This window comes from Carcharhinus amblyrhynchos, chromosome 30, assembly GCF_965287045.1.
Source record: "Carcharhinus amblyrhynchos chromosome 30, sCarAmb.v2.hapA, whole genome shotgun sequence".
NCBI classification, from domain to species: Eukaryota; Metazoa; Chordata; class Chondrichthyes; order Carcharhiniformes; family Carcharhinidae; genus Carcharhinus; species Carcharhinus amblyrhynchos.
In genome coordinates, this window is record NC_137353.1 from 18,129,387 (window position 1) to 18,153,219 (window position 23,833).

The 23,833-nt window shown below is 44.1% G+C and overlaps 1 protein-coding gene across 1 annotated transcript in view; it reads left to right on the forward strand.

Annotated features, from left to right (window-relative positions):
- Positions 1-962: 962 nt before the first annotated feature.
- LOC145360032 (uncharacterized) overlaps positions 963-23,833 on the forward strand; it is a 36,550-nt gene continuing 13,679 nt past the window's right edge. Inside the window, exons 1-4 of the mRNA XM_080214930.1 lie at positions 963-1,129; positions 3,481-4,624; positions 16,681-16,815; positions 21,245-21,419. Of these exons, the coding sequence (XP_080071056.1) occupies positions 963-1,129; positions 3,481-4,624; positions 16,681-16,815; positions 21,245-21,419 (1,621 nt within the window). The remainder of the gene's footprint in view (positions 1,130-3,480; positions 4,625-16,680; positions 16,816-21,244; positions 21,420-23,833) is intronic.

Consider the following 23,833-nt stretch of genomic DNA (forward strand, 5'->3'; position numbering starts at 1 on the left):
TAAATGAGATCGAAAATTGCACAAAGTATTCCAGATGTGATCTCACCAGGACTCTGTACAGCTGCAATGAAACTTACCTACTTTTATATTCTGTTCCCTTTGCCATAAACAGCATTCCATTCCAGGAGCAATATATTTGCACAGAGTGGATTTACAGCCTGGGGACTGGGAGTATACCTGAGATACCCCTACAATGCCCTTGTATTCGTCACACATTTCTCTGTTGCAGACTGTTTCGATGGGTCGCCCGTTCTCTCCACCGCCTGAAATTCAGTTCCATCCCAATAAAATATCAGCCACTGAATCTCTTGGTGATCGGTCGAATGGCACCATCGCCCAGGACCATTTACTTAGGAAGGGCCAATGGATTTCTCTTCCTAGACCGCTGGCTAAAACCTCAGAGACAGGTCGCCAATAAGACGAGACAGGAGAAGCACAGCTGGGATTAAATACAAGGAGATCCGTGTGAGAGGGAACTAGTTTCTGGGGCCCATTGGACTAGTTATCATTTACTGAAAAGATCAGAAATAGTTTCCCCACAAGAATGATAGTTGAGTGAGCATATCATGTCAAATGGTAGCAGTTTTGAGATAATATTGGTTGACATTGGCTGGGACTGTGTGCAGTGAGGAGTGAGAGGGGATCGATGGGGGGAGTAAGAGGTTGGGAGGCTGGGCGAGAGGTGGGGTTGTAGAAATTGCTGGAAGGTCTGCGGAATGAAGATTCTTCCATCTCTCTCTCGATGACTCCACTACTGTTCAGTTTCGATTTCTTCCCCATCTCGCCGTCTCCACATCCTCTCTGATCCTTCTTGTTGAAGTCTCCAGGAGCCCTGGCTTTACCTCCACAGACCCAGCTTTCCCTCCTGAGGATCTGACGGTACTGTGGCTGGATTTGGATGAAATCGCCTCTCTTTATGGGTTAAGTCTCTCCCTCCCTTTTTCTGTCTCTCTGCTTTGCTGATGTCTGCAGCTAGCGGGAGGAATAAGGACGGTTTCTCCCCCGGAGTTCAAGCCTACTCCTCCGGCAGAGGGAAGTTCAGAACCAGCCGGGGAGGGAAAGTGAAACGGCCGCAGAAGGCGAAAGGAGGGGACTGGAAGGATTCGGCCTCGCTCTGTGCCATTTACAGGTAAACGGGGGCAGTTTCATAGAGAGTGACTGCCCCAAGTCCGGCCATGCCAGTCTATCACCGTGAACAAGGCCAGGTCAGATGAGTTTTAACGAAAATGAAAGAAAATGCCGGAAGCACTCAGTTAGGGTCATTGATCAGAAAGATGAACTCCCTCCTCAGCAGATGCTACCTGACCTGTTGAGCGTTTGCAATGTTCCCTCTTTCTATTTCACACGTCCAATTGTATTTTGATTATGTTTTAGTTTTAACTAAATCTCCATGTCCAGGCTTCCGAGTTCTAACAGCCAGAGCAAAGAGAGCAATTAAACTTTACAATATTGATTGTGGGGGGAGGGTTATCAATTCACTGGGATACTCAAATGTGACCACAAATCGAAATTGATGTTGTATAAGTTTGGGGACATCGGGAACGGGGTGAGAACCGGAGTGGCATGTCCACCGGCTCCGGTTACCGACACAGGGAGAACATCGGTGTGAACTGGGAGCAAAGCTCAGAGACAGGCAGCGGACCGTGGAGGCAAAAGCCCTGGGGAGCGGGGTCTCTGGTGGGGATTAGTTGTTGTACCGAGCACCCCATCCAGAGAATTTACTGGCACAGATTCCGTTCATTAACGGAATAAACCGACCCCGGGGCCACACAGCCATAAATAAAAGCGGCGACAAGAAATAATGACCAGGTGAGAGATTCCATCCACTTACTCAATCCAATTTAACTTAAAATATCGAAATCTGCAAATGTAAAACTCCAGAAATTGGCAGAAAGATAGAAGGGATGAAAGGGCTGAGGGAGAAATGGTCTGTACTCGAGACATGTGGATACCTTGGAAAGATCCTGGGGACTTCAATCTTTTAGGGAGAATGATTTATCCCCCAATTGATATTAAAAACACAAAATGTGTCCACGAAGAACAAGGAAGGTGTAGTTACAGACAGCATCGGGAAGGACCAGGGTGGAGGGGAGAATTCATTATAATCTACTTCCAGCTCTGAGTAAACAAACGGAACTATTTATTTATAGCTGAAATGTGTGAAATGAGCGATGCCCAGACCATAATCGGAACCGGAGTGAGTGTCACTCTCCCGCCGAATCTTCAGCTTAATCCGAATCAGAAACTACAGGAGGATTCATGTTTCAAAAATAAAAGTAACAGAATGTATTTAAGATGATCACAGAAAGAGGCACAGGCAGGTGGTTCGGGACTTTACCCAGTGGTGTAAGTGGGATGGCAATGAATGGGCGCCTGGTTTACACTTCCACCCGTTTCTTTTCTACTGAAGTCGATGAGAGGGGGAGAGTGGGGTTGGAACTCACTCTCGCACATTCTCCATTAACTATCAAAGCCCAGATCTCCATGTAACAATGCTAGTGAGACGTGGGTGCGCAATAACTGAGAGCGAGAGAGAGCGGGTAGCTTGATACAGAGACATGGGAACAAGAGTAAGCCATTTCGCCCCTGGAACCGCTTCCAGTATTCAATGAGATGGTGACAGCCGCCACTGCTTTATGTCTCTGATATCTTTGATATCAGTTAAGAATTGATCTAGCTTCTATTGCCATTTCAAACTTCTCCCCTCTGTGTTTAGATATTCAGGAATATCCTGAATATCACTGCTGAAGGGTCTGATGCTAATTCGAGCCTTTTTCTGCGGTGTATATGTGACTCCAGATGTGGGCTAACCAGTGAGGGGATTGTGTCCAGTCGGTGACATGCCTCCTGCTCCCTCCCACCCCACTAAATATAAAGGACAGCATTCCATGAGCCCTTTTTGATTGTGTACCTGTTGCTGATATTGTCATGGTCTATGTGCACGGTCCCCCCCAGCCAGCCTCCCTCCGCCCCCCACCCACCTCCCCCCGAGAAAAGTTTATTTGGACTTTTGCTGATTCAAGTTTTTCACCATTTCGAAATGAAGTAAATGGCACTGAGTGTGTCAAAGGCATGTACAGTAACAGAGTCACTGTGTGTATAGAGGCACATCCAAGCAGGGGGACAGGGAGAGATAGAGACAAACACAATGATGCAAAAACTACAGAAGATGCAGTCCCTAGCTCGGTTTTGATCAGGGTGGGATAAACCAGGGTTTCTGGAACAGGTCTGACATGGACACATTTGTCCCTGAATCTGGCACCTCAATATTTTTTAAAATGTAATTGAAATTAGATACGTGGTTTTGTAAATCCATGTTTCTATCTGTGACAATTCTAGTTTGCAGAGTGGCCAGGTGAAGGGTCAGGGCAGCTGGGTGAAGGTTCAGGGTGGCCAGGAAGCCCACTGGTTGTATGTGGTAAAAGCGGTGAGGGCTTGGTGGAGACGCCAGCATTTGATATCTTGTTCACTGTATTGCAGGTGTGCGGCCACTCATGTTGCTGGAGGAAGCCGCACTGTTTGCCGAATTGCAGCTGCTTGCCTTCTGTCCTTGGCTGCCCTGCTGGGATCGATTTCCCTTGACCTGAGTAGCAGCCTAGAAGTATGGAGGGAAACAGAAAATGCGCTGCAGGCACTGGCCTCCTGCAGGAACATTCTTCTCCTCCACCTGATCAGCCGGCTCCAGGAAGAACGCGGCTCCATCTGGTGGCACCAGAACAGTTCCTGGGTCAGCCCCAGCAACCAATCCCACACTGTCCATGTCATGGACCGGATCAGTGCAATCTGCAATGAGCTAGCAGCTAACATGGAAAGTGACCAGTCGGGGTGTCTACAAGAAGAATTCACTTGTCATTGCTTTGTTAATGAAAGCGCAGAGAGTCTGACTGCAAACTGGCCACTTCAAGAGGCTGGGGTGGACGTCCTTATCTCATCGACAGTATCCAACCTGCTGAACACCCTTGGGGACACGGAAAGGGACATGGATCTGGCTAAGTCGAACCAGGACTGGGCAGATGTGCTGTCACTCCGGCTGATAGTTCGGGTCAAGGAGTCTATCTTCATGGTTCACAGGTCACAGGCCACAGCATCCTCTGCTGAACAAGGCAACCAGCAAAGTGCCTGGCACCAGATCATAACCAGCCTGAACCATGCTCTCTTCATGTCGGAGAACACGCAGAGATGTTGCAGGAAGCACATCAATCTCTCACTCCATTTCATTCACTATGAGGGAGTGTGCCTGTTCAGACCTTCCACCTATCTGGTTTCTGGGACTTCTGACAGGGATGTGATTCTTGGTGACCTTCAGCAGATCAGTGTTGTCCAGGATTGCTTGCTTCACACCAGTAACCACTCGATGAGGAGGAAATCCAGGGATATTCTATCTACGGTGAGCTTTCGAATCACCCTGCTGAGCACCGCCTGTCTCATTTACCCCATAGTGCTGATCTCCTTCAGACAGATGACAGAATGGATTCAGGACTATGCACGGAACCTGAGGGAGCACACTGAAGACTTGAAGCGGCAGAGGCGTCTGGCTGAAGACCTCCTGCACCAGATGTTACCCAAGTCAGTGGCAAAGCAGCTCCGAAGGCACAAACATGTAGAAGCCGAGAGCTACGAACAGGTAACTTCAGTGAGTGGCCCGGTTTGTGGTTCAAAGTTCTCTTGTAAAGAAAGGCCACTCAATCAGCAGAAACCGCCAGAAACCACCCCCCTTCCCCCACCAAAATTCAGTTCCAGTAAATGGCAGCTTTCTTCAGGGATAGGAGTCTTGTTCTGGAGTAACATCCTGTTAGATTGCAGTCAGGGAAGTTTCAATCCCAATATCACACAACCCAGGACTTCATTCATTTGGAGTCGCCCTGAAATTCCAGCTCGTCCCCCTGGGACTGTCCCACGCTCGGGATGTGGAGATGCTGGCGTTGGACTGGGGTGGGCACAGTAAGGAGTCTCACAACACCAGGTTAAAATCTGACAGGTTTGTTTGGAAACGCGAGCTTTTGGAGCACTGCTCTGAAAGTTTGTGATTCCAAATAAACCTGTTAGACTTTAACCTGGTGCTGTGAGACTTCTTACTGTACCACACTCGGGATGGCTGCAGCAACCCTCCAGCTCCTGGGGGAGGCAGAGACCTGACTTTCTGGGCCACAGACCAAGACAAGTTTGGCTGGAACCCTGTTCTGTGGCTGTGGCCCTAGACTTCAGATTTTAAGTTTAAATTGGATCTGAATGGCAATCCAAATCTCAGTACGCGATCCCTCTTCTGCAGCCTATCTCTGGAAGAGCAGAGCTCAGAGAGGAGTCCCAATCCCCTTCCCCAGCCTCATTAAAATTCAGGGTGGCTTTCCTACTTTTTCCCGCTGAAGTTGGGGGATTGAGTGTGTGTGGGCATGCACGTCCTTGTGCGCACGTGCGTGTGCGCTATCAACCTCACTGGGGCTGCCTCATCCTCCAAGTGAGGGCACACACACTCAGTGTGTGTGACAGTTGATTAGATTTATTATCATCACATGTATCAGTGTACTGTGAAAAGTATTGTTTCTTGCGCACTATACAGACAAAGCATACTGTTCATTGGAGGGAAATGAGGGAGTGCAGAATGTAGTGTTAAGTCATAGCTAGGATATAGAAAAAGATCAATTTAATGCAAGATAGGTCCATTTATGGGTCTGATGGCAGCAGGGAAGAAGCTGTTCCTGAGTAGGTCAGTATGTGACTTCAGACAACATTAACTGTGCGTCTGACAGTAAAACTGCAGCAAGTGCATCTTCCCAAAACAGAGGGAGGCATTGGAGGATTGGGATTCAGATGGTTTTTAATGATGGAGACAATGTAAGCAATTGTTCCTTAATGCAAGCTGGGATAGACAGCTAGCGTTGACACAAAAACAGAAAATGCTGGAAAATCTCAGCAGATCTGACAGCATCTGTGGAGAAAGAATAGCGCCAACGTTTTGAGTCTGGATGACCCTTCATCAGTGTTGACGTTTGAAGCCATTGCTGGCTTCATGAATATTCATAGCAGCTTAATTGCCCTGGCTCTCACATTTTACCATTCCAGCAGGGCCAAGGCCGAGTTTAAATCAATCTGCTCACACCCGACTAGTGAAAAAGATATTGAAGACTACATTTGCAAGGAAATTAGACAGGTGCAAGAATTAAAGAACAGAAGACACTGGAGGACATTAATGAGCCTGATAGAGACTGGGATGGCAATATTGTAAAGGGCAGTATGAGAGTAGAATTTTTGAAGTGTGTTCGGAAGAATCTTCTGCATCAGTGTGTTTCCAATCCAACTGGAAAGGAGGCTTTGCTGGATCTGGTTCTGGGGAATGGGGTGGGTCTGGTCAAATAAGTGGCAGTAGGGACCATGGAATCATAAAGTTTAGTAATATAAAATACTGTGGGTGCTGGAAATCTGAACCAAAAACAGAAAATGCTGGAAAATCTCAGCCGATCTACAACATCTGTGCAAAGAGAATAGAGCCAACATTTCGAGGCATTCTGAAAAATAATGACAAAAATAAAAATTATTAATTGTGGTGGGGAGATTGGGGGTTTGTTTGGTGGGTGCCAATTTCAATTAGTGATTACGGATCTGGCCCAGGTAAATTAGAATCAAACATTGCCAGGCCAAACTATAACAGAACAAAATGAGATAGTTCAGATAGAGTTAGGGTGTTCCTTCCCACAAGGTGGAAAGATGAATTCTCCCATCCCGCCTGCTACAGGAATTGTAGCAGGTGAAGGTGGATCATGCAAAGGTCCATTCACCTCGGACAGGATTCCCCAGTTCTGGGGCGAGCGCGGCCAGGAAATCCCACCAATTGACAGCAAAATGCAGCAGAAAAAGGGTGCAGGTGAAAAATAAATAGAAAACTAGGCAGACTATTGAAGACTCAGAGAGGAAGTGAAAATAAACTGCCTATATTCTGAAGAGATGATAAGAGAGTGGAGCTAAAACAAAAGGGAATCCAAAAGTCTTCTAAGCATATAGTATATATGGTAAAAAGATGGAGAAAGTAGTAGTGGGCCAATTGGGGACCTAAAATGGGATGTATAGATGGAAGCATGGGCATTGCTGAGATACTGAATGAATATTTTGCATCTGTCTTTACCAAGGCAGAAGATGATTCTCAAGTCATTGGTTGTTAAGAAAATGGATAGGTGAAAAATTGATAAAGACAAAGTATTAGATCATTGGCTGTACTTAAATGTTCAAGAAAGGGTAGAAATATAAACCCAGCAACCACAGGCCAATGATCAGTTTAAATTTTGGTGGTGGGAAAGCTTTTAGAAATGATAATCTGGGACAAAATTCAATCACTTGGACAAACGTGGATTCAATTAGGAAATCCAGCCCAGATTTGTAAAAGGCAAAACATTATTTAGTAATTAGATTGACTTTTTTTGATGAGGTAATGGAGAGGGTTAATGAGGGTATTGTGGTTGATGTGTATATGGATATTTGAAAACGTGCCATTAGAGCCCATTGAATAAAAGAGACAATGGAGCATGGATACAGAATTTGCTCAGTGACAGGAAAGGGAGGAGAATGAAGAATGGTTACTTTTTGGATTGGAGGAAGGTCTATAGCTGCTTTTCTTGATATTTCTTAATGACCTAGACTTGAGTGTGCAGGGCACAGTTTCAAACCGTGTAGATGATGGAATACTTGGAAATATTGAGAATTGTGAAGAGGATAGTGTTGGAGCTCAAGAGGACAATAGACAGGCTGGTGGAATGAACAGACACTAAAAGATTAAACTTAATGCAAAGTGCAAAACGATTCATTTTGGTAAAAATGAAGATAGAACAAAGAAAAATACAACACATGGACAGGCTCTTCAGTCCACCAGACCTGCGCCAATACATAACACCTTCCTAAAGATCTTTTGTCTCTACGCGGTCCATATCCCTCCATTCCCAGCCTATTCATGTATCTGTCAAAGTGCCTCTTAAACGTTGCTATTGTATCTGCTTGTACTACCTACTCTGGCAGTGCATTCTAGGCATTTATCACCTACCCTCTGTGTAAAAAACTTGCCTCCCACATCTCCTTTAAACTTTTTCCATTTTATCTTAAGCTGTATCCCCTAGTAATTGACATTCCTACCCTGGGAAAAAAATTAAACTATCCATTCTATCCACGCTTCTCATAATTTTATAAACTTCTATCAGGTCACCCCTCAGCCTCTAGCGTTCAAGTGAAAACATATAAAATTTGTTCAGTCTTTCCTCATAGCTAATACATCCAAACCAGACAATATCCTGGTAAATCTTTTCTGTACCCTCTCCAAAGCCTCCACATCCTTTTGGTAGTGTGGCAATCTGAACAGCAATATTCTAAATGTGGCCCTAACCATAGTTCTATACAGCTGCAACACAACTTGTCAATTTTTATACTCTATGCCCCGACTGATGAAGGCAAGCATGCCAAATGCCTTCTTGATCACCTCATCCACTTGCATTGCCACTTTCAGGGAAGTGTAGACCTATACGCCTCTGTACTTTAATGCTCCTAAGGGTTCTGCCTTTACGATATGCTTCCCTTCTGCTTTAGTCCCTCCAAAATGCATCATCTCACATTTGTCCGGATTAAATTCTATTTGCCATTTCTCTGCCCAGATCCCCCACCTATCTATATCCTGCAGTACCCTATGGCACCCCCACTTGCGATCAGCAGCTCCCTTAATCCTTGTGTCATCCACAAACTTACTAATCAGACCAGCTACATTCTCCTCTAAAGCATTTACAAATTACAAACAACAGGAGTCTCAGCACTGATCATCTTATGGTCTTATGTATCAGCCTGCCATGAGGGACTTTGTGGAAGGCCTTGCTAAGTCTGTGTAGACAACATCCACTGCCCCACCCTCATCAATCACCCTTGTCACTTCCTCAAAAAACTCAATCAAGTTTGTGAGCCACAACCTCTCCTGCACAAAGCCATGCTGCCCATCACTAATGAGTTTGTATTTTTCTAAATATGAGTAAACCCTGTCACTAAGAATCCTCCCCAGTAATTCCCCTACCACTGACTCATACACAGGCTCATTGGCCTGTATTTTCCCAGATCCCTGTTACCCTTCTTATACAAAGGAACAACGCTGGCTATTCTCTGTGACATCTCCTGTGACTAAAAAGAATACAAAGATTTTGTGCAAGGCCCCAGTGATTTCCTCCCTCTCCTCCTTAAGTATTCTGGGGTAGACCCCATCACATCCTGGGGACTTGTCTATCTGAATGTTTTCCAAAACACCCAACATCTTTTTTATACTGACATGCTCTGGGATATCAATGTATCCCTCTTTAGACTCACCATCTCCTTTGTAAATACTGATGCAAAGTATTCATTAAAGATCTTACCCACTTCCGGCTCAATGCGTAAATTCCCTCTGTCCTTGAGTGGACCTACCCTTTCCCTAGCTATCCTCTGGCTCCTTATGTACATATAAAATGCCTTGGGATTTCCCTTAATTCTATTTGCCAAGGACATTTCATGGCCCCTTTTAACTCGTTGAGAGGATATTTAAATTTCATAATTCTAAAGAGCAGAGAGGGGCATGTGCACAAATTGAGAAATATGAGATGCCGGGCTTTAAAAGATAGGGATGTGCGAGGCATCTTGAGTGGAATTGCTTGTTAGAGCTGACACAGCACGGTTTCGTTAAGGGGAAGTCGTGTCTGACAAATTTATTGGAGTTCTATGAGGATGTGTCTAGGGCGGTGGATAGAGGAGAGCCGGTAGATGAGGTCTTTCTTGATTTTCAGAAGGCGTTTGACAAGGTGCCTCACAAGAGGTTATTGCAGAAGATCAGGGGACATGGAGTTGGGGGTAAGGTGTTAGCGTGGATAGAGGATTGGTTGTCAAATAGGAGGCAGAGAGTGGGGGTCAATGGGTGCTATTCGGATTGGCGGTTGGTGACTAGTGGAGTGCCCCAGGGGTCGGTGCTGGGGCCTCAGCTATTTATCATTTATATAGATGATCTGGAGGAGGGAACCGAGTGTATGGTGTCGAAATTTGCTGATGACACCAAGATTGGTGGAACGGCAAATTGCGCGGAGGGTGTGGAGAGTCTACAGAAGGATCTAGATAGGCTGGGCGAATGGGCCAGGAACTGGCAAATGGAATTTAATGTCGGCAAGTGCGAGGTGGTCCACTTTGGTAGGAATAATGGTAGGAAGGATTATTACTTACGTGGCGAAAAACTGCAGCATGCTACGGTGCAGAGGGACCTCGGGGTCCTTGTGCATGAGTCGCAAAAACCCAGCTTGCAGGTGCAGCAGGTGGTCAGGAAGGCTAATGGGATGCTGGTCTTCATAGCGAGGGGAATTGAATATAAATGTAGGGAGGTCTTGCTGCAGCTGTATAGGGCATTGGTGAGGCCGCAGCTGGAGTACTGTGTGCAGTTTTGGGCGCCGTACTTACGCAAGGATATTTTGGCCTTGGAGGGAGTGCAGAGGAGGTTTACTAGGCTGATGCCGGAGTTGAGGGGGTTGAGCTATGAGGAAAGGCCGAATAAACTAGGCTTGTACTCATTAGAGTTTAGAAGAATGAGGGGAGATCTCATTGAGACGTATAAGATGATGAATGGGATGGGTAGGATAGAGGTGGAGAGACTCTTCCCGCTCAGAAAGGACAGTAGGACTAGGGGGCACAGCCTCAAGATAAAGGGGGGGCGGTTTAGAACGGAGTTGAGGAAGAACTTCTTCACTCAAAGGGTGGTGAATCTCTGGAATTCTCTGCCTGTTGAAGTGGTGGAGGCTACCTCGCTAAATATTTTTAAGACGCGGGTTGATGGGTTTTTGATAAGAGAGGGGTTTAAGGGTTATGGGGAGAGGGCGGGAATGTGGAACTGAGCCACGACAGATCAGCCATGATCTTATTGAATGGCGGGGCAGGCTCGAAGGGCTAGATGGCCTACTCCTGCTCCTATTTCTTATGTTCTTATGAAACAGTGGGTAGGACTCAATTGGAGTATTGTGTCAATTTTTGGGCCTCAGTCCACACCTAGGAAGGACATGGAGAACATTTGTCTGCCCTGTCCAGATCATTGTATGTGGGTATGCCGGCGTTGGACTGGCGTAAACACAGTAAAAAGTCTGACAACACCAGGTTTTAGTCCAACCTATTTATTTGATAATATACTCACAAGCTTTCGGGGTTAGTCCCTTCGTCAGGTGAATGGAGAGTTCTGGCCTCAGACAGAGCATATAAAGCACAGACAGTTTAGAGATTACTGATTAGAATGCGAATTCTAATCAGTAATCTCTAAACTGTCTGTGCTTTATATGCTCTGTCTGAGGCCAGAACTCTCCATTCACCTGACGAAGGGACTAACCCCGAAAGCTTGTGAGTATATTATCAAATAAATAGGTTGGACTAAAACCTGGTGTTGTCAGATCATTGTAAACATTGTCTTGGCAGTTGACTAAACCAAACAGTAGGATAATTGGGTGGAATCTGAATTTAATCTAAGTAACTGAATCCCTTGGAAGGATATTTTCAGGAATCTTGACACATGCTCAGGTTGTTGTTTTCACTTCATTTATACTTTCATTTCTATGCCCTTGTGAAATGTTTCCGGTGAGTTTAAATCCATAATTGTCTCTAGGCAACGTCTGGACCTACATCTCAACCAAAACACCATTAACATTTGCAACAAATTACATGTAAACATTTCATGATGAGTACACAAATTCCTAAAAGAGTTTGTAAATTCTGGTTATTTTTAAAAATATAAAGTTGGTATTTTTAATACCCCTTCTCAGAGTCTGCAGAGTAAATAAAACATGATTCAGTGGGATAAGGTTCAGCAGCACAGTCTGAAACAAGCTCGGGTTTGAAGAATCCAGGATTTGTGAGCTGGAGAAGCTGTTTGTAATTGCAGACCCAAAGCTTTTCAGGGCAGTAAATTACTGTCAGGTGTGGCCATACAGGCCCAAGTTTATTTGCATCTGAAAGCTGCCCATGGCTATCATTCTTGCAAAATAATTACAAATAATTAGCCAATTATCAATCACAGATATAGAGGAAAAATGTCATATATGGAATGATAAATAAAGGGCTACCTTGATGTCCAACAGTAGAATGCTAGGTCATTTGAACATCTATGCAGCAATTACAGGCAGCTATTAACAAAGCTCCGTATTTACACCCCTTTGTATTCCAGGTGGGGCAGGGAGGATTTCGTGTATTTTTTGGACAGTTCTGTAACAACACAAAGGATGCTGCGCTCTTACAGATCTGCTAGCGAACTTCTACATATGGAAACACTGGAAACCTTTCAAACCACAACTTCTAATGCCATTAGTACATCGTTGCCCTCAGAGCTTAAGCTCTATTGCACGGATATAGTGTTTGAAGCAACACTGAATGTACAATGGAAGGAAATCGAATGCAGCCCCATCGGGTCCCACTCCTGCCTAGTGTCAGTGCAGTGGTGAACCACTCTTTACACTGGATTAAGTGACCTAAAATTCAGTAATGGAAATATAAAGATGAACCATATTCACAGACATACATCTTTGATGGTGTCAGGACAAGTTATTAAAGTTGTTTGAAATAAATTAGAGTAGTTGAGTTTATTAATATAAGTATGAATACAAAAACAAGGATACAGTGCTAGAACTTTATAAATCTCTTAGATAAAAGCAAAATACTGCAGCAGTTGGAATCGGAAACAAAAACAGATAATGCTGGAAAATCTCAGCAGTTTTAACAGTATCTGTGGAGAGAGAATAGAGTACGAAGTCTCTCAACACCAGGTTAAAGTCCAACAGATTTATTTGTAGCAAACGCCACTAGCTTTCGGAACTGGCTGTTCCTTCATCAGGTGGGTGGGAGGAACAGTCAGTTCCAAAAACTAGTGGTGTTTGATACAAATAAACCTGTTGGACTTTAACCTGGTGTTGTGAGACTTCTTACTGTGTTTACTTCAGTCCAACACCAGCATCTCCACATCAAGAGAGAATAGAGCCAACCTTAAAAGAGCTTCTGCCCTGATGGAGGATCATCTAGACTTGAAACGTTGGCTCTATTCTGTTTCCAGGTCAGACCTGGATCTATTCTATCTGCTGTCAGACCCGCTGAGATTTTCCAGCATTTTGGTTTTGTTTATAAATCACTTGTTGGTATGCAACTCTAGGCACTGCACTTTGGGAGATCTGTCAAGGGGACAGGGTATGCAGATAATTTACTAAAATGGTACCAAGATGAGGGACCTTAGTCACCGGGAGAGGGTGGCAGTGTTCCCTTTACAACAGAGGTGAATTGGATGTTTTGAAAGAGGTGTTCGAAGTTATAAAGAGGTTTGAGAGTACCCAGAGAGAAATTGGCTGGGGTGAACTTTGGACCCTTAGAGAATGAGAGGGGGGACTTAGTGGTGGGGGATGAGGAAATGGCTGAGGCCTTGAATAACTTTTTTGCTTCGGTCTTCACGGAGGAGGACGTGAATAGTTTGCCGGGTGTTAGCGATGGAAAGATGGTAGGAGTGGAGGGCCTGAATGACATTATTGTTACTAGAGAGGCAGTGCTCGACAGACTAGAGGGACTGTCTGTGGACAAGTCCCCAGGACCGGATGGAATGCATCCAAGGGTTCTGAAAGAAATGGCGGAGGTGATAGTGGATGCCTTGATGATTATTTCCCAAACCTCGCTGGATTCTGGGGAAGTGCCGGAAGATTGGAAAACGGCTAATGTTACGCCGTTGTTTAAGAAGAGTAGCAGGCAAAAGGCAGGGAATTATAGGCCGGTTAGTTTAACGTCTGTTGTAGGTAAAATGCTTGAATCCGTAATCAAGGAGAAAATAGCAAGGCATCTTGAGGAGAATTGTTTGATAGAGCGGATGCAGCACGGTTTCATTAAGGGGAAGTCGTGTCTAACGAATTTATTGGAATTCTATGAGGATGTGTCTAGTGCGGTGGATAGGGGAGAACCGGTGGATGTGGTCTTTCTTTATTTTCAGAAGGCGTTTGATAAGGTTCCGCACAAGAGGTTGTTACAGAAGGTTAGGGGGCATGGAGTTGGGGGTAGGGTGTTAGCGTGGATAGGGGATTGGCTGTCAAATAGGAGGCAGAGAGTGGGGGTCAATGGGTGCTATTTGGATTGGCGGTTGGTGACTAGTGGAGTGCCCCAGGGATCGGTGCTGGGGCCTCAGCTATTTACCATTTATATAGATGACCTGGAGGAGGGAACCGAGTGTATGGTGTTGAAATTTGCTGATGACACCAAGATTGGTGGAACGGCAAATTGTGCGGAGGGTGTGGAAAGTCTGCAGAGGGACCTAGATAGGCTGGGTGAATGGGCCAGGAACTGGCAAATGGAATTTAATGTTGGCAAGTGTGAAGTTGTCCACTTTGGTAGGAATAATGGTAGGAAGGACTACTACTTACATGGCGAAAAACTGCATCATGCTACGGTGCAGAGGGACCTCGGGGTCCTTGTACATGAGTCGCAAAAACCCAGCCTGTAGGTGCAGCAGGTGATCAGGAAGGCGAACGGGATGCTGGCCTTCATAGCGAGGGGGATTGAATATAAAAGTAGGGAGGTCTTGCTGCAACTGTACAGGGCACTGGTGAGGCCTCAGCTGGAGTACTGTGTGCAGTTTTGGTCGCTGCACTTACGCAAGGATATTTTGGCTTTGGAGGGAGTGCAGAGGAGGTTCACTAGGCTGATACCGGAGTTGAGGGGTTTGAGCTATGAGGAGAGGCTGAATAAACTAGGCTTGTACTCGTTAGAGTTTAGAAGGATGAGGGGAGATCTCATTGAGACGTACAAGATGATGAATGGGATGGATAGGATAGAGGTGGAGAGGCTCTTCCCGCTCAGAAAGGACAGTAGGACTAGAGGGCACAGCCTCAAGATAAGGGGGGGGGGGCGCAGTTTAGAACGGAGTTGAGGAGGAACTTCTTCACTAAAAGGGTGGTGAATCTCTGGAATTCTCTACCCGTTGAAGTGGTGGAGGCTGCCTCGCTAAATATATTTAAGGCGCGGGTAGACAGGTTTTTGATAGGCAAGGGGATTAAGGGTTATGGGGAGAAGGCGGGAAAGTGGAACTGAGTCACTTCAGATCAGCCATGATCTTATTGAATGGTGGGACAGGCTCGAAGGGCTAGATGGCCTACTCCTGCTCCTATTTCTTATGTTTTTATGTTCTTATTCCCATCGGAGGGTGGGTCGGGAACCAAAGGACGCAGATTTATGAGAATGGGCAGAAGAATCAGAAGGATGAGTTGTTAAGATTTGGAATTCACTGTCAGAAAAGATGTTTTAAACAGATTCGATGGTAACCTTCAAAAGGAAATCAGTATACATATGAAAAGGACAAAATCATTGCAGGTCTATGGGGAAAGAGTCAGAGTGGGATGGATTGGGTAGTTGGCTACATGTTAAGTCAGAGGATGAAAGGGGGAAAAAGTATGGGTGGCATAGTGGTTAGCACTGCTGCCTCATAGCGCCAGAGATCCGAGTTGAATTCTGACCTTGAGTCACTCTCTGTGTGGGGTTTGCATATTTTCCCTATGCCTGCGTGGCTTTCCTCTGAGTGCTCCGGTTTCCTTCCACAGTCCAAACATGTGCAGGTTAGGTTGATTGGCTGATGTCGAGGGATAAGCAGGGTAAATATGTGGGGTTATGGGAGTAGGGCCTGGATGGGATTGTGGTTGGTGCAGACTCAATGGGCTGAATGCCTCCTTCTGCACTGTAGATATTCTATGCTCATTCAAAGAGACAACACAGGCACAGTGGCTGAATGACCTCCATCTATGCGATGATTCTATGATATCGGTCTGGAAATCATGTTGGGAAAGTTTAAAACTTTGTCTAAAATCCACTTGCATTGCATGTTGGAATGTAAGGTTACTGTTGAAAGATTAGAAAAGATAAATCCGGTTGTGCACCTATTGCTGGTATTCTGGGTATTAAACCACACGCCTTTACACTTCTCACTGTGAAGATGTTGCTTTCTACAATTTATTATGGGATGCTGGCTTTCCTGGCTGGGCCAGCATTATTGCCCATCCCTAATTGCCATTGAGAAAGTGGTAGTGAGCTGCCTTCTTCAACTGCTGCAGTTGGTGTGTAGGTTCCATCATAACCCACAGTGCTGTTAGGGAGAGAGTTTCAGGATTTTGACTGAGTGACAGTGAAGGAATGGTGATATATTTCCAAGTCAGGACAGTGTGTGACTTAGAGGGGAACTCCCAGGTGGTGGTGGTGTTCCCAGCTATCTGCTGCCCTTGTCCTTCTAGATGGTAGTGGGTTGTCTGTCTGGAAGGTGCTGCCTAAGGAGCCTTGATGTGTAGGTGGTACACATGGCTGCCACTGTGCATCTATGATGGAGGGTTTGAATGTTGTGGAAGGGGTTCCATAAAGCGGCTGCTTTGTCCTCAATAGTGTTGAGCTTCTTGAGTGTTGGAGCTGCACTCATCTAGGCAAGTGGAGAGTATTCCATCACACTCCTGACTTATATTTTGTAGATGGTGGTCAGGCTTTGAGGAACCAGGAGGTGAGTTATTCGTCAAAAAGGCTGCTCTAATCAAGTCAATATAGGTTGGAATGTTCAGCTAAGCTCAAGACCTGTTTCAGTATGTGTTGCAGCATTGAACTGAGGAACAGGTACAATCTTCTTCATTTAGCATTTGTACAAATTTACATTTTGTTTTAAATTATTGGCAGGTGACAATTTATTTCTCGGACATTGTAGGATTCACCACCATCGCTGCCTCATGTACACCTCTGCAGGTGGTGGAGATGTTGAACAATCTGTACATGTGTTTTGATACCAGGATCGAATCATACGACGTATACAAGGTACAAAATCAACATAAGCTGGTAACAAATTCAAAATTATTAATACCAGGATAATTAAGATGATGATCTGTGGTCAGACCATTGATGGTTTAGCATTCATAGAGGGGAGATGGTGGCGTAATAGAAATGTGATTGGACTAATAATACAGAAGCTCAGGCAAATGCCCTGGGAAAGTGGGTTCAAATTCCACCAGGGGATTCAATTAATAAATCTGGAAAATAAATTTAGTCTCAGTAATGAGAACCATGAAACTATCTTCAAACGTTACAATTTGATTGACTAAACTCCTTTAGGAAAGGAAGTCTGTAATCCAAAAATGTCACAATATTTCAGAAGCATTTAGATGAGCCATAGCATACAAGGCTAAGGACCAAGTGTTGGAAAATGAGATTCGAATAGAGAGGTGATTGATGGCTGCAACAGACGCGATGGGCCGAAGGTCCTCTTTCCTAGCTGAAAGATTTTATGATTCACGGTAAAATGCATCTTATGGCATTCATGAGGCACTCTGACCATCTCCATTCACAGGGCTGACCATAACCTATTCCTGTATGAAGATGCGGGGCTTTCCTCATGGGAGTAAATTGAAATCAGGTCTGGTCAGATTCAGGGAAAAGACATAGCAGATGTCTTGGTACAAACTGCCTCGGATATGATGAACAATTAGAGGAAGAACAATAAACAATAAACTTAGGTTATTAGCTTAAAAAGGATTCAACTGGGATCATGTATCTCTCATTAAAGTGAGAGTGGCTATTAGTTAACCAATGAAATGGTTGTATGTCAATCTCTGTTGTAATTTATTAATACGTTACATGATATTGTTAGTTATGTGACCATAGAATAACATAGCTAAACATGTTCCTGGATCAGTCAAGTAAGTCTACCGCCAGGGCTAGCAGAATCACAGAATGATTACAGAATAGAAAGACTAATTCAGTTTGTCACGTCTGTGCTGGCTCACTGGAGGAGCAATTCAGCAGGTGCAGTGGTTCTCAAACTGTAGTTCTCATGAGTGGGTGGGAACAATCCTGTGCCAACATAACCAGAAGATGACAGCAGTCAGTTTGACATCCATCAAATGACCTGGGCTTATGCTGGTGGGGTGCAGGATTGGCCCTCATTGGCTGAGTAGTCTGTCATTCAGGATGGTCAATGTCCAAGATAGCCAATCAGGTATGTAGGCTGCAACAAAATCGGAAAATGCTGGAAAACCTCAGCAGGTCTGACAGCATCTGTGGAGAGGGAATAGAGCCAACGTTTCAAGTCTGGATGACCCGTTGTCCGAGCTCATTTCTTGCATTTTGCTGAATAATGATAAATAATATAATCATTAATAGTGTGCAATAAAGTGTGTCCATAAACACATTTTTATCATTTATACTCTGGTTAGGGAGAAAACCCCTGGAAAATATTTATCTTTATGGTTTGCAAAGTTTGGCTTTTCCACGAAAGGGATTCAAGTTTGGGAACCACTATCTTGGTGCCATTTGCCACCTCCCCACAGCCCCATACATTCTTTCTTTTCAGATAATAATCCAATTCCCTCTTGAATGTCTCAGCTGAACATGCCTTCAACACACTCATAGAACCATAGAACCATCGAAAATTACAGCTCAGAAACAGGCCTTTAGGCCCTTTTTGTCTGTGCTGAACCATTTTTTGCCTAATCCCACTGACCTGCACTTGGACCATATCCCTCCACACCCCTCTCATCCGTGAACCTGTCCAAGTTTTTCTTAAATGTTAGAAGTGACCCTGCATTTACCACTTTATCCAGCAGCTCATTCCACACTCCCACACTCCCACACTCTCTGCGTGAAGAATATTCCCTTTAAACTTTTCTCCTTTCACCCTTAACTCATGCCCTCTGTTTTTTTCTCCACTAGCCTCAGTGGAAAAAGCCTGCTTGCATTCACTCTATTTCCGTCAAAATCTTAAACACCTCTATCAAATCTCCCCTCATTCTTCACACATACGCATCTGTGCATCCCAAACATTTGCTGCCTGAAAACTTCTGCCCCATTACACCACCTTATGTCTGTGCCTTCGGTTCTCAATTCTTCCACCAGTGGAAACAGTCTCTCCCTACCCAATCTGTCCAGAAGCTGCTTCTTATTAATAGGATTATTATTCCAATGTTCTCCTGATCAGCCTTCCACTTACCTCCCTCTGTAAACTGCAGTTCTAAACCTCCAGTGTGCATATCTTGACTCACACCCATCAGCCCTGCGATCCCTGACTCCCAGTCCAGCAATGCTAGATTTTAAAATTCTCGTTCTTGTGTTCAAATTCTCCCTTGGCTCTCCCTATCTCTGTGATCTGCAACTCCACAACGCTCTGCCTTCAGCTGTCTCAGTACTCAGCTCTGGAATTTCCTCCCTCTACCTCTCCGTCACTAAGGAGATATTTTGACATGTGACCAAAGAAGTAAACTGTAAGGGGCGGGAGGAGGGGGAGCTTTAAAGAAGAAAGGCAGAGTGTCAAAATTACTTCTGATAACATTTGTATGAAGTACTAAAAGTGCTATATGAATTAAATTCTTGTGGACGAATCTGAACATTGTCAACAAGAGACGATTTGAAATATTCATAAGTGATATTTAAACAAAGGAAACAGATGGATTTAATTTCCTTCAGTATGAATTATGGCTCATAATATTCTGTGACACCTTGCAGTTTATCAGCCAAGTTGCTTGTCTAACCGAGAACCTGTACAATGTCAGAGGTTGGTGTTGTGCATTCCCAGTTATAATCATTCCACTCTTTGTGGCCATGCCTTCAATTTCCTAGGCCCCAAGCTTTGGAATTCCCTTCCTACACCTCACTGCCCCTTGACTTTGCTTTCCTCCTTTAAGGCACTCTTTAGAACATATTTTTAAAATGTATTAATTCATGGAATGTGGGCATTCCTGGCTAGACCAGAAATAATTGCTCTTGAAGATGGTGATAAGCCATCCTCTTGAACACTGCAGACTATGTGGTGTTGAAATACCCACAGTGCTGATGTGGTCAATGATCAAGTTTTTGGTCATCTAACCTAATATCTCTTTGCATGGTTCAGTGTCATAACTTGATTTATAATATGCCTGTGAAGTGCCTTGGGATATTTATGTGAAAGGTGCTGTATAGATGTGGGTTGTTGTTGTGGTTGTACATTGAATGCAACCTTCTTTGTGGCTATGACTTCTTTCTTTTAGTCATGAATCTCGATAAGTCCTTACAAAATTACACTTGGATCCTTTTTCCACCACCTCTGGGTGATAAAACTTTTCCTCAAATCCCCTCTGAATCTCCTGCTTTTCATGTTAAATCTACGCCCCTCTCAGGTCAATTTCCATGAATTTAACAGTCATCCTTGTCATCATCACCTCCAGACTCAAATCATTCAGTGGTGTCCTGACTATCCTCCCATTCTCCAAAAGTATCACCTCATCTAAAATTCTGATGTCCATGTTCTATTCTGCATAACATTCTATTTGCTCATTACTCCCTCAGTAGTGTAAATTAGCTCATGATCCTTCAATGCCTCAAATTTACAATTTTTATCTTCACTTCTAACACCCTATATAATTGCACTCCCCGATAGTTTCTTCCCTGAATCTGGCCTCTTGTTCATACATCTTCTTTTCATCAATAGGTTGCTGCTCCTTCAGTTGCCTGAATGCCCCACACTGGAATTCCATTCCTAAAGCCACCTGCTTTCCATCTCCACCTTTTGTTTAAAATCTTCATTAAAACCCAACTCTTTGACCAAGTCATCCCTCCCGATATCTCCTCCTTTGGTTAAGCATCAGGTTTTTGATTACACTTCTTTACAGTGACTTAAGATAAATATATATTTTTTTTAGAAAAAGGCTTTCATTGAGATATCCCAACATTGTCAAAGGCGATATATAAAATCATTTTACAGCTAATTAAATACTCCTGAAGTGTAGTGACTGTTGTAATGCAGCAATCAGTGGCCAGCTTGCACATAGCATGGTCCCACAAACCAGATTTGTTTCATTGTCATTGGATGAGGATTTGGAGGAAGGTTTTCTTGCTCGTCTTTGAAATATTAACATAGGACAATTTGCATACACATGGGGAGGCTGAATGGATCATCATCTCATCTGAAAAGCTGCACAACTGACAGTGCAGCACTCCCTCAGTATTTTATTGGATATATCAACCTGGAATAGGTGCTCAAGTCTCTGGTGTGGGACTTGCACCCACAACCTCCTATCTCAAAGACAGAATTGCTTCTATTGAGCAGTGGCAGTCAAGGGCATTGTGACATTATATGAAAACAAGATATTGTGTTGTCTGCCCAGCTGTTCTCCCATTAGTGTTACCCCACGTATTCTGTGTTTTTCAGCATTATACTAAAAACTCAAATTTGTTCTATAATCTAATCTGCATTTACTTCATTTTCTTCCTGATCAAGGTGGAGACTATTGGAGATGCTTACATGGTGGTAAGTGGCCTCCCCGAACGGAAAGGGACCAAACATGCTGATGAGATTGCAAAGATGGCCCTGGATCTAGTTGCAGCTGTAAGACAGGTGCCAATTCCTCATATGCCAACAGACAGACTACAGCTGCGGGCTGGCATTCACACAGGTCTGGCGAATCCGTAATTCCAGAGAATTTGCCTTTGAGTCTATTTCTCTCCTTGATATCCAATAGATCATGTCTTGGACTCTAATCCACCATTTCCCAAAGATTGTGTCTTTGGTTCTATTTCTATTATTCCCTATAGATTGTGGCTTTGACTAATTGTTTCAAATGCATTGTAGCTCAAACGCTTTGTTTGCTGTGCAGTTTCTAAATGATAATATTAGAAAGCAGATATTACCTTTTATATTGAGTATAACTGTCACCCACCATGTAAAAAATAATCTTGAAGCACTTCGCACAGCAAATTCAAAGTGTTAAAGTGTTATTTAAATAATACTTTTTTTCTGTAGGATGGTGTTGAGTTACTCCTCTCTCTGACTATGTTGCCTGATCTATTCTTATACTTTTTCAAAGGAAAATAATGGATGGTCCATTGCTATTTTCCTAGTGAGGTAGCAGGCACCAATTTGTCTTTTACCTTTGACTCTTCCTTCATGACATTTGCAAGATGTTGGTTGGGTTTGAATTTTTACCTGACAAATGAGGGAAGGGATACAACCAAGGGTTTTTATTAAGTTCAGTAACAACTATGGTATTAGACTAGCCATCCATGAATTTAAATCCTAACATGACTTTGTGACACTTAATCTACTGGGAAAACAGATGATGAAAGTTGCCAAATTGAAGTAAATACTCAGCTGTTTCAATAACATCCTTCAGGACAGGACACTTCCCATCCCACCAGCTCTGGTTATATCGCTCCACTGCTTACAGTGAGCATATTGTTATTGGAGCCAAGGTAAGATGCTCTTTCAGAGAGTCAGTTCAGATGCAAAGAAACAAACGGCCTCCTTCTGCACAGTAGAGATTCTGAGTATTCCAAGTGAGATGTTAATTTTAATTTGTAATGGAAGGTAGAAAATAATTGGTTGGTAAAGCTTGAGACTGTGCTTGTTAATTAGTGCTTGTGTGGATAATGTGAAATTGTTTCAATACTAAAACAATGAGCCTGATATAAGTGACTTTCTGAGATAAGTATTGGGGACTGTATTCCAGTCCAATATTTTCTTGTTGCTCTTCTTAACTTCTGAAGCAGTCTAGCAAGCTATTCAGTTCTTTAGGAGTGTTGTCTAACTCAAAACTCTACAATCTGAAAACCAATTTAGGACAGTACTTGGAACAAATTTAGGACTGGGTGGCACAGCGGTTAGCACGGCCCTCTCGCAGTGCCAGGGAACTGGGTTCAATTCCTGGCTTGGGTCACTGTCTGTGTGGTGTTTACACATTCTCCCTGTGTCTGCGGGGCTTCCTCTGGGTGCTCTGGTTTCTTCCCACAGTCCAAAAAATGTGCTGGTTAGGTGCATTGGCCATGCTAAATTCTCCCTCAGTGGACCCGAACAGGCACTGGAGTGTGGCAACTGGAAGATTTTCACAGTGACTTTATTGCAGTGTTAGTGTAAACCTACTTGTGACATGAAAAAATAATTAATAAAAAAAATGGTAAATTTGCCATTGTCCCAGATGACCACAGGCTGATCTCCTATTTGAGGGGAAGAGCTGAAAGGTAGTCATTTAGCTTGAGGATCACCATACTACAGGCAAACAGCAAGGTTAAGAAGACGGTACAGAATTGAACCTGTGCGATGGGCGTCGCTCTGCATCATAAACCAGCTGTCCAGCCAACTGAGCTAATAGGCTATGGGTTGATAAGCTGTGAGGGGGCAAAGTCTTGGGGTGATCTGTGAACAGCAGGACAGGAATTTTTCCTTAAAAGTTTATTTATTACTGTCACATTAACACTGCAGTGAAGGTACTGTGAAAATCCCCCAGTTGCCACACTCCAGCGCCTGTTCAGGTACGCTGAGGGAGAATTTAGCATGGCCAATGCATCCAAGCAGCACGTCTTTGGACTGTGGGAGGAAACTGGAGCACCCGGAGGAAACCCATGCAGATACAGGGAGAATATGCAAACTCTCTGTGACCCAAGCCGGGAATCAAACCCAGGTCCCTGGCGCTGGGAGGCAGCAATGCTAACCACTGTGCCATGGTGCTGCTGAGCTCTGGGGAAGGACAATTAGCGTAGATCAGAAGGCAGTTTTATGGTGTTTGTGTAAGAAAGGGTGTGACAATGGTTGCAGTACAATTGGAGTCTTTTAAGGGGAGAATTTAGTGAGTTTGTCGCATAATACTGGAGATGAAGGGTAACTGAATGGAGGTTTAATGACCTATTGCATATTTATTTCCTGACTATCACATTCCTACCTCCTTTCCTGCCTATTGTTCATTTGGCTTGTTTACCACCATTCCTTTGTCACCACTTTGTCCCGCTTTCCCTGCGATTCTTCAATAATACAGGCACCAGGTGATGTTTACAGAGGGTGAAAGGTGGGAGTGAGTTACCAATTCTCCAAAACAGA